General features: G+C 41.9%; 2 protein-coding genes across 2 annotated transcripts; both read left to right on the plus strand.

The window, feature by feature from the left end:
• Positions 1 to 913: 913 nt before the first annotated feature.
• On the plus strand, positions 914 to 2,603 carry LOC132637344 (uncharacterized). The gene is made up of 2 exons (XM_060354448.1): positions 914 to 1,817; positions 1,897 to 2,603. Exons 1-2 carry the CDS (start codon positions 914 to 916, stop codon positions 2,601 to 2,603), a joined length of 1,611 nt encoding a protein of 536 aa, XP_060210431.1.
• A 237-nt stretch (positions 2,604 to 2,840) lies between these two features.
• LOC132637345 (uncharacterized) lies at positions 2,841 to 4,538 on the plus strand. Its single transcript, XM_060354449.1, has one exon. It carries the CDS (start codon positions 2,841 to 2,843, stop codon positions 4,536 to 4,538), a length of 1,698 nt encoding a protein of 565 aa, XP_060210432.1.
• The last annotated feature ends 6,743 nt before the right edge of the window (positions 4,539 to 11,281 follow it).

Raw genomic sequence — 11,281 nt, forward strand, 5'->3', positions numbered from 1 at the left:
TTAAATTAGTAGGAATACCACAAGAAAATAATTTTTGGAGGAAGATTTGGAGGGGTGAATTTTCTATGGCCAAACCCGAAATGGCCCTTTTTTTTGCTCTTGTTTTGTTTGTTCTTTCTCCTTCTAAGTTTCTTGAATCATCTAAGGGATAATGATCCCTTTATAATTAATTTGCCACATGGAAATTAATTAATTTGGTGGGCTTGGACCAGGTATGGCCGGCCACCCTCTCACCTTGGGCCTAAATTTTTCTTTTCATTTTTTTGGGCCAACTCGGTTGGTCCCGAGTTGGGCCTAGCCCACTGACCTTTCGACCTTAAAACGTTCATATCTCCTTGTACCGACGTCACCTGGGAACCCACGACCTATGGTTGGAAAGATAATTCAATTATCTACAACTTCTAATTCTTGGTATTTTTCCAAATTCCAAACATATAATACCGTTTTTGCCCCCCAAAGTCAGGTCACCCGAAAACGTTTTCTTAAAAATATTCGTTTGGAGGACTTCCACTTTGATTTGGCCCAAGGGTCCTTCTTGAGTTGTGTTTAACTTCACATATGTGATTCATATAATTTGTCACATGTCCCAAAAAAAAAAATCTTGACGTGTGGGCCCCACCTCAGCTTACAAATAATTCGACGTTCAAAAATACGGGATGTAACAGGTTATGCCCTCGAGAAGAGGATAAACAGAATATTGATAGATGATGGATCTGGAGTTAACATTCTTCCTATTCGTACAATGAAAGAACTTGGCATCACAACTGAAGAACTTTCTGAAAGCCGCTTGATGATACAAGGATTCAATCAAGAGGGGCAACGAGCCATAGGTGCTATCAAAGTAGATATCACCATCGAAGATTTGTGATCAAGTGCATGGATGCATGTCATCGACGCAAAGACTTCGTATAATATGTTGCTTGGCAGGCCATGGATACACGAGAACAAAGTTGTCCCATCCTCCTACTTTCAGTGTTTGAAGTATCTTGAAGGCAGTGTCGAAAAGAAGATAGTTGTTGATGATAAGCCATTTACTGAAACAGAGTCACACTTCGTCGATGCGAAGTTCTACTTGAAAAACTACATGGTAAGAGAAGTAAAAGTCGATGACATCGCAACGACCAAGAGTGATAAGATCGCAACTGAAAGAGCTGATGAGACTATTGGAAAAGTTGAAGTTGGTGCTGAGGTGTCGCACTCCAGTCCCAATAAAGGGAACACCGTGTCTTTAAAAAAGAAGAAGACAACTCCCGTGCTCTGCTATGTCCCAAAGTTGAAGAAAAGGGAAGGTCAACCATCTGAAGCTCAAGAAAATACGCTAGGAGGGCTAACTTTTCCCATCAGACGAATTGATGCGATAAATTTGTCCTCAAAGTTACTTGGAGACTTCGTGGCTCAGAATCCGCCACAAAATATGGCACTCCCTACAAAATGTACAAATGAAGGCTTTGATCCAAATGCTTACAAGTTATTTGTCAAGGCTGGGTACAACCCCAACAAGCCATCAAAGTTAGGGAAACTTCCATCAGAAGCTAGCATGATACAATCACGTGAAGGTCTGGGATACAAACAACCTCCGCCAGTTCGCATATCCATAAGAAGGGCAAGTATCAACTACATCACTGTGGAAGATGAGTCTGTTACTTCCAACAAAAGGCCTTCAGTGTTTGATCGTCTTGGAAAGTCGGCCACGAAAGCTTCTGTATTTGAGAGATTAGGGCCGTTAAAACTGAAGAAGAAAAGGAAGAACAAGTTCCACAGAGATTATCAAAGCGTGAAAACGCTTGCTTTGCCTGGAACCCAGAGGGATATACAAAGTTTGATTCCTTCTAGAATGAAACGACAAACAAAGCTTGTGGTTTCATGTGATGCTAAAAGCAAAGTCTCACACTGTAGTGTATACCAAGGAGCGTGACGAAGATGAGGAGAGTATAGGTTCTTTATATTATATTACCGCACAAAGTGATCAAGATACTTCATTTCAGATAGAGGTTGCCGAGAAGTTGGAGGACATTTTCTCGTGTTACCACATATCTTTCAATGATAGAGATCCTCGAGAGGATGAAGATGCCAGAGATGCTCCTCCAGAACTTGAAGAAGGGGTGAAGACCACAGTAGACTCTTTGAAAGAAGTTAATCTTGGTACTGATGAAGACCCAAGGCCCACCTACCTAAGTGCTTTTCTAACAGGTGATGAAGAAGACACTTACATGGAAATACTCAAAGAATATAGGGATGTTTTTGCTTGGAGTTATAAAGAGATACCTGGATTAGATCCCAAAGTAGCAGTTCATCATCTGGCGGTCAAGAATGGTGCCCGTCCTGTTAAGCAGGCCCAAAGGTATTTCAGACCAGATTTGGTTCCTTCAATCGAAAATGAAGTCAACAAACTCATTGAAGCTGGCTTTATTCGTGAAGTTAAATATCCTACATGGATTTCGAGTATCGTTCCCGTAAAAAAGAAGACTGGACAAATTCGAGTTTGTGTTGACTTCAGGGATCTTAACAACGCATGCCCTAAAGATGATTTCCCGCTTCCCATCCCAGAATTGATGATTGATGCTACCACTGGTTACGAGGCGATGTCTTTCATGGACGGTTAATCCGGGTATAACCAAATTTGCATGGCACCAAAAGATGAAGAGCTTACTGCATTTCGTACACCCAAGGGTATTTATTGTTACAAAGTGATGCCTTTCGGTTTGAAAAATGCTGGTGCCACATATCAAAGGGCTATGCAGAATATCTTTGATGATTTGCTCCACAAAAATGTTGAATGTTATGTGGATGACTTGGTGGTAAAATCAAGAAAGAGGAGTGACCACTTGCAAGACCTGAGAATGGTGTTCGAGCGACTTCGGAGATATCAACTTCGAATGAATCCATTGAAATGTGCCTTTGGAGTTACTTCTGGAAAATTCCTTGGTTTCATTGTTCGACATCGAGGAATCGAAATTGATCAAGCAAAAGTTGATGCGATTTTGAAAATGCCCGAGCCTCAAAATATTCATGAGTTAAAAAGTCTGCAAGGGAAGCTAGCTTATATTAGGAGATTCATTTCGAATTTAGCCGGGAGGTGCCACCCATTCAGTCGTCTCATGAAGAAGGACGCCCCTTTCAAGTGGGACGAAGCATGTACTAATGCCTTCGAGAATATCAAGTCATATTTAATGAAGCCTCCAGTTCTAGTAGCCCCTGTACCTGGAAAACCATTGATACTGTACATTTCAGCACAAGAAAGGTCGGTTGGAGCGTTGTTGGCCCAAGAGAATAGCGAAGGGAAAGAAAATTCTCTTTACTACTTGAGCAGAATGATGACACCTAATGAGCTAAATTACACGCCAATTGAAAAGTTGTGTTTGGCGCTAGTCTTCTCGATTCAAAAGCTGAAGCACTACTTTCAAGCTCATAGTGTTAACCTCATTTCCAGAGCAAATCCCATCAAGTTTGTAATGTCAAAACCGGTCCTCAGTGATCAACTAGCAAGGTGGTACCTCCAGTTTCAACAATTTGAGATTACATACATCCCTCAAAAGGCTGTAAAAGGACAGGCATTGGCAGACTTCCTAGCAGATCACCCGATACCTGATGACTGGGAGCTAACTGATGAACTTCCCGACGAAGATGCAATGGTCGTTGAAATTCAATCTCCGTGGAAAATGTACTTTGATGGTGCTGCACAACGTGATGGAGTTAGTGCTGGTGTGGTGTTTATTACTCCACAGGGAGAAGTTCTACCATACTCCTTCACTTTGACACAACATTGCTCCAACAATGTCGCTGAATATCAAGCTCTAATACTTGGACTTGAAATGGTCGTCGACATGAAGCAGTTGCAGTTGCAAGTCTTTGGTGACTCTCAGTTGGTGATCAATCAACTCTTGGGAAGCTACGAAGTCAAGAAGCCTGAATTACTCCCCTATCATGGTTATGCTCAGAAATTGATAGGATGGCTTGGTGATGTGACTCTTCAGCATGTTCCTAGGAGGGAAAATAAGAAATCCGATGCTTTAGCTGCTCTAGCTTCAGCGCTTACTCTGCCAGATCAAACACAAGTGACTATCTGTCAAAAATGGGTAGTACCTCCGTCAAATGAGGATAAAGGCGCGGAAAGTGACCTTGAGCATCTCGTAGCTATTTCTGAAGCTACAAAGGAAGACTGGCGACAACCCATCATTGACTACTTAAGTTATGGGATACTGCCAGAAGACTCAAGAAGAAGAACTGAGATTCGTCGTCGTGCACCTCGATTCCTTTACTACAAGGATACCTTATATAGAAGATCTTTTGAGGGGATACTCTTGCGATGTTTGGGGGAGGATGAAGCAGCCCAAGCTTTGCAAGAAGCACATTCAGGAGTATGTGGATCACATCAATCGGGACCAAGGCTCCACTTCCACATAAAAAGGATGGGATATTATTGGCCAACGATGGTGAAAGATTGCTTGGACTATGCTCGAAGATGCAAGGCTTGTCAGTTTCATGCGAATTTTATACATCAGCCGCCCGAAGCATTACACCCAACCGTCGCATCTTAGACATTTGACGCTTGGGGGTTGGATGTCGTTGGTCCGTTGCCAAAATCTTCTGGTGGACACTTGTACATCTTGGCTGCAACTGATTACTTCTCAAAATGGGCCGAAGCTGTCGCTCTTAAAGAAGTGAAGAAGGAGAATGTTGCGAACTTCATCCGAGTAAACATCATCTACCGCTTCGGCATTCCTCGTTACATAATAACGAACAATGGCAAGTCATTTGATAACAAATTGAAGAACAAGATTTGTGATCTCTTCGGCTTCAAGCAACGTAAATCTTCTATGTATCATGCCGCCGCCAACGGTCTAGCTGAAGCGTTCAATAAGACTTTGTGTAACTTGTTGAAGAAGGTTGTCTCCAAGTCCAAAAGGGATTGGCATGAACGAATAGAAGAAGCCTTGTGGGCATATAGGACAACTTACCGCACACCAACGCAAGCAACCCCGTACTCGCTTGCTTATGGAGTTGAAGCAGTCCTACCACTTGAGCGCCAAATACCTTCTTTACGACTTGCCATTCAAGAAGGGCTCACCGAAGAGGAAAATGCTCGATTGCGTCTTGCAGAGTTAAAAGCACTTGATGAGAAAAGGCTGGAGGCTCAACAAAATCTTGAATGTTATCAATCCCGTCTATCTCGTGCCTTCAACAAAAAGGTTCGCTTGAGGTCCTTCCAAGTGGGAGATCAAGTCCTTGCAGTAAGAAGACCCATTATAGTTTCCCATAAGTCTGGGGCAAATTCACCTCAAAATGGGATGGACCATATGTCGTACAAGAAGCATATTCAAGTGGCGCTTACAAGCTTGTTGATGCGGATGGCTTGAGGATCGGTCCTATCAACGCAAAGTTCTTGAAAAAGTACTATCCTTGAAGCGAGATGACGCTCCTTAAGGCACGAGCATAAACTGCATGCAACTCCTGGCCCGCAAGAGTATAAACTGTGCACGGCCTAAGAAAATGTCCGCTAGGTTGAAAATCCCGCAAAGGGCAGCCTAGGCAAAAGTTAGGACACAAAAAAAAAAAAAAAAAAACTCATTTTTCTGAACTACGGTATGACTTGATCCTCTTCACCGAGGTACGTAGGCACTTAGAGTTTTATTCTAAGTTCAGTCGCACAAGTAAAAAAAAAAAAAAAAAAAACTCATTTTTCTGAACTACGGTATGACTTGATCCTCTTCACCGAGGTATGTAGGCGCTTAGAGTTTTATTCTAAGTTCAGTCGCATGAGTTAAAAAAAAAACACATCCCCCAATGCGTTGTTCAAAATGAAGTTCTCCTAATCAGGCGCATGGAGATCGTACATACAAGCATCCTTTTGCTTCGGTTTGAACTTTCACTAAATATCAGTAGTCCAACGAAGGCAAATCTCCATGACAAATGGGTTTCTCCAATGGAATGACTATAATCTCTTAGCAAGTGGTTAAATCAAGGAGTTAAAGTCTGCAAAATCATTGGTCTCCAAATTGAAGACCTCAAATCTGGCAACTCTTTGAGTTGGAGTCCAAAGCCATCGCAACTGCACGGCGAAGCCTTCCAATATGTTAATCTTCAAGCTAAAGTTTTAAATTCATCATATCTGCAAGTTGAAGTCTTAGAATCCAGCAAGCCTTCAAATTCAATCCGTCAAGTCTTCAAGTTGGAATAAAAAATCTAAGGTGGATTTCCCGAATTTATCTGGGATGATCCAGAGGGTTTCCAACTTTGATTTTTTGGATACATATTAGATTAATAAGTCTAGTTTCCTGAGAATTTAGAGGCTCATGATTTTGATGTTCCTACATCGAGATATGAATTTTCTCAACGAAACTGCGCAAATCTGAAACTATCGACGTTTTAGCATGTATTGTCAACTTCTTGAATTTATCTGGAACTATTCAGATTGTTATTGGCTTTGATTTTTGGACGCAATCTAGATTTATGAGTCTATTTTCTTGGGAATTTTGCGACTCATGATTTCAACGCCCCTACGTCGAGATGTGAATTTTTTGGCGAGACTACTCGAATCTGAGAAATATTGGCGTTTCAGCATGTAGAGCCAAATTCTTGGATTTATCTGGGATGATCTATATGTTTGTTGACTTTGATTTTTGGATACATGATAGATTCCTAAGTCTAGTTTCTTGAGAATTTTGCGGCTCATGGTTTCAACGCTCCTACATCGAGATATGAATTTTTTCTTGGCAAAACTGCGCGAATCTGAAACTATCAGCGTTTCAGCATCTAAAGCCGCCCGCAAGAACTTCGAGACATGAACAACAAAGATAAAGCAAAGCCCAATACAATAGCAATGTGCAATGAAACAAGTAAATTGTCCTTGATGTTTAAGCCCGAAAGAGATATCAATGAAAACTGCAGTATAAACCAAAACGCAAGAAGTTTTTATTACTATCGAGAACATCAACTAATCAAAGGCAGGAAAATAAAAGGAGAGCAAAAAAAATGTTCCTATAGACTAATCTAAACACAATTTATAATTGATTAAGTCTTGGCGCATCGCTTCTAGACGCTCCAAATCAATCAAGTCGTCAGCACTCGATAAGTCTACGTCAAAGCATGCATCGAACTCATTGCTAGCAGTCGAGGCTCCTAATTTGGCTTCTGCAACTTCTTTCTCGGCGACTTCTAAGAGGGCTTCTAAATCTCTCTCCTTTTTTCGCAGCTTCTCTATCTTCTCCTTCACCTTATCTAGGGATTGATGGATAGAGGATACTTCTGCAACCTTTTCGTACTCTTCAAGCATGGCATTCGAAAGACGCTCTCCAGCTGCTATAAACGACTCTTTTCTTGCAGCTTCCACATCCTTATCATGCAGAGTTGATCGTGCCTGGTCATATGAAGCAGCAAACTCAAAGAAGGAGTTCAATAATTTTATCAAAGGTGAAACATCCACATCCTTGCCATCCATCTCTTCGAGGATCACTCGGATCTCATCTTCAAGGGACGAAGCGCAATCTACATCACTTCTCGAGAGCTTACCTTGAATCACATCCCAAAGAGTAGAGATAAACTTCTTTCGATGGTTTAGGACAACCTTCTTTCCATCGAACACGGACACCGAAACTGTTGGACGCTTGTGTATATCAGAACTCAATCTTTCTCTAACTTCATCACGAGGAAGGGAGGTTGAATCTTTTCCTACTCTAGCTGTAAAAGGTGGTTGCATTAAGTCCGGACCAGATACAGACTCAGTACTATCTTGTGACCCTTCTCTTTGCAATATTCTGAGACCACTTGGCTGCACAAGAAAAATGATAAATTAGTAAAGGTCACTGAGGTATACCTGGTAAACTAAAAGTTTATCTTATCATACCTCTTTAATGGGAGCTGTTATAGTCTTCGAAGGGCTACCAATGTTGTCAGAGATTTCAACCACAGGAGTTTTAGTATCTTCCAAGCTGCTTGGACGTGCTTTCACTCTCTTAAAGTTACGATCTCCATTGCTACTCTCGCTCCTTTCTTGGGATAGTCTTTTGGAAGAATAGACGACTTGAGCAGGACACTCTTCTCCTAAAACATTTAAAGACAATTGAGCTTCCTCTCCTTGGTGCTGCCCAGACAACTTAGCATTTGAAGCACAAGGGATGTCAGTATTGGGGACTTCATTTGCACATACTTCATCTGATTCTTCCAAGAGTGCGGCAGCAATTGGCCCAACAACATTCATTAAAGTCTGCAGGTGTTTGTCAAGGAAATCCCCGTGCGTCTTCTTCCACCAGGTCTGGTAGTCAGCTGAAGAGAGTTTCTTTACATTGGAAGTGATTGAAGGAAAAACTGCGCGTGACATAGATCAATCCATCGTGCAAATCCTCCAAAACATGAGCCCTTCATCTAAATATACATCGCGGACATCATTCCCCAAAATACCAAGCTTGTTTTGATAAAACCCAAATTGACGACTGAAGCGATATGGACTATATGGCTCAATGATGAATGAATTATCGCACCTCAGAGGGAGATAGTTAAAACGGATATTCATAAAATTACTTGACTCCAGCTCTGGCGCTTTACCACCATCTACATAATAGTAAGGGTGAGAATTATTTAGCATGCTTGATGTCCAAATCGCGCTTTCCCCAATATGAATGCGCCTTCTCGCGTCACTTTTGTCAAAATACTTCGCACCACCTTCCCTTGAGTAGGACACCATCTTGGGAATAGATGGTCCATGGGTAAGTGGATAATGAGTTTTAAAATAATGGGCAAGCCAGCCATAAACATAATGAATAGGGAAGCAAACTTTAATTTGATCAAGTTGCGAGGAAGATGAAATCTTATTCAAGCCATTGTAGATACTTGCCAAAACTGGAATAGCAAGGCCGACCTTCCGTCCACTCGCCATCATGCTTGCCATCTTGAAAGTCCCTGGACGAATGAAATCACCTTTGTTATTTGGGAAGACGAAAGCGCATAACCAACAGGACAAAAAAGCTGTCAAATATGTATCGTCTCTTTTGTCATAAGTCACCCCAAGCTTGGAAAATACCGCGTCTTCTGTGTTTGACCATGTTGTCGTATCAGGTAAAGTCCCAGAAGGATTAAGTGTCGATTTGAGACGAGCAGATTTCTTTTCCTTCCTTGGTGGAGCAGGTTCATACCTTAAAGGTTTCTTGCACCAAAATTTTATCCACTTGCTCAATGAGACTTCTTGGTCGACACCCCGGAGATGATGGAAGGCTGCGAATAAATATTCACAAGCTCGAGAAACATATCTTGTTATTCTTTGGTCTAATCCTGTAAGTTCCTTGGCCTCAGGAACCACTTCTTCATAAAGAGAACCCCAAATAGGTAAGCCTCCAAGAACATGTAAGTACCAAATGGAAATGGATAATTCGCCCACAGATGTAAGGAGTGTATTCTTCTTGAGGCACCAAGCTTCACAGAATGCTTGCAGAATATCTGAATTGCGATCGTAAGTGAAAAGTGAAGCGTAAACCGCGTCATAAATCTGAGCCATGCCCAAGATTTCTTGACTCCTCCCAAGTTTATCTTCAGCCCATTCCCAATACCCTGGAATGTGATGATACTCTCCCTCAATTGTTACGGTGCCTCCCCAGCATACCTCTCCTTGAATTATATGACGAGCTAAGCATGGTAGTGCAGACGCAATGTTGGCATGATGATGGTTTGGTGCTTGGAGTGACCACATCTTGGATGATCGATTAGAATTTTGGGTTTTCTCTGACGTCCAGTTTGCCATATGAAGCGGATTCCTCAAAGAAGGCCACGGACTAGCATATCGCCCAGCTAGTATGGTATGAGTCAAGAATCTAGTTTGGTCTGTGCCATCTTCAGTCTCAACTACGAGATACCTTAGTTTGGTGGATGGGGAAGTGTAGTGTCTGAAGTAAACCATCTCTTCAAGCTGCAAAGGACAAGAGAAGTTATTAGTAGCAGACTTGGACATATATCCATAGGTACAAAGACCTTGACAAATGAACTCCCTAAATTCTTAAGGCGGGGACGAGTATCCATCTCTTTGCGCCGTAATATTACCTTACCATTCTTAGGGCGGGGACGACTGTCCATCCCTGTGCGCCATAAGATTACCTTACCGTTCTTAGGGCATGGACGAGTAACCATCCCTTTGCGCCATAAGATTACCTTACCGTTCTTAGGGCAGGGACGAGTGTCCATCCCTTTGCGCCGTAAGATTACCTTACCGTTCTTAGGGCGGGGACGAGTGTCCATCCCTGTGCGCTGTAAGATTACCTTACCGTTCTTAGGGCGGGGACGAGTGTCCATCCGTTTGTGCCGTAAGATTACCTTACCGTTCTTAGGGCGGGGACGAGTGTCCATCCCTTTGCGCCGTAAAATTACCTTACCGTTCTTAGGGCGGGGATGAGTAACCATCCCTTTGCGCCGTAAGATTACCTTACCGTTCTTAGGGCGGAGACGAGTAACCATCCCTATGCGCCGTAAGATTACCTTACCGTTCTTAAGGCGGGGACGAGAATCCATCCCTTTGCGCCTCAATATTACCTTCTTCATGCATGGGTCATTCTCTTGAACAAGAACTCATCATTGTCGTTTGGACCAAAACAAAAAAGAAAAGAGAAAACAAAGAACAAGATATTTACCTAGGTACGGGTATATCTTAGCTGTCAAAGATAGATGAAGTTGATATGTCAAGTCCTCTTGCCTGCGGAAAGGATATGAGATCGTTAAAAGGGATGTCCACAACCACTAGCTTCCATTCATAAGTTACAGTAAATTAAAGATGCAAGTCACAAAGTACGGTGGCTCTTGATTTACAAAACACAACTTCATGTCATTGGCAAGTCAAAAGATATCATGAAAATTTGGCAATTGAAGAAGCTAAAGAAGCCGCTTTCACTGGAAAAAGGAAGGACAAACACACAGATAAGCAAGTGGGAGCGCATGATACCTGAAAGTTCGTGACAAGCATTGAGATGAATGCAACAGTATTGTACAATAATATTTGGCATATCTGATATAACTTCGAGGAGTGCATGCAAAGACTTTTCAAATAAGATATGCAGGGTTTTTTTTTTGGAATTCTTTTGAAATCATAGAAAAGAAAAAGAAAAGAAAAAAACAGCAAAGCATAACAAATATTCTTGATTCACGTAAAGCTCAAAGGAAATTAAATGGTCTAGCATCAGTATGGAATATTTTATTGCTATGCATGAAGTAATTCTCTATTTGTAAAAAGCACAGGAAGCTACTCACTACCTTTCGTGGTTATGCCGCAGCCAAAACTCGGAAATAATTATGAGCTTTCTATTTG

Source organism: Lycium barbarum, chromosome 4 (genome assembly GCF_019175385.1).
Source record: "Lycium barbarum isolate Lr01 chromosome 4, ASM1917538v2, whole genome shotgun sequence".
NCBI classification, from domain to species: domain Eukaryota; kingdom Viridiplantae; phylum Streptophyta; class Magnoliopsida; order Solanales; family Solanaceae; genus Lycium; species Lycium barbarum.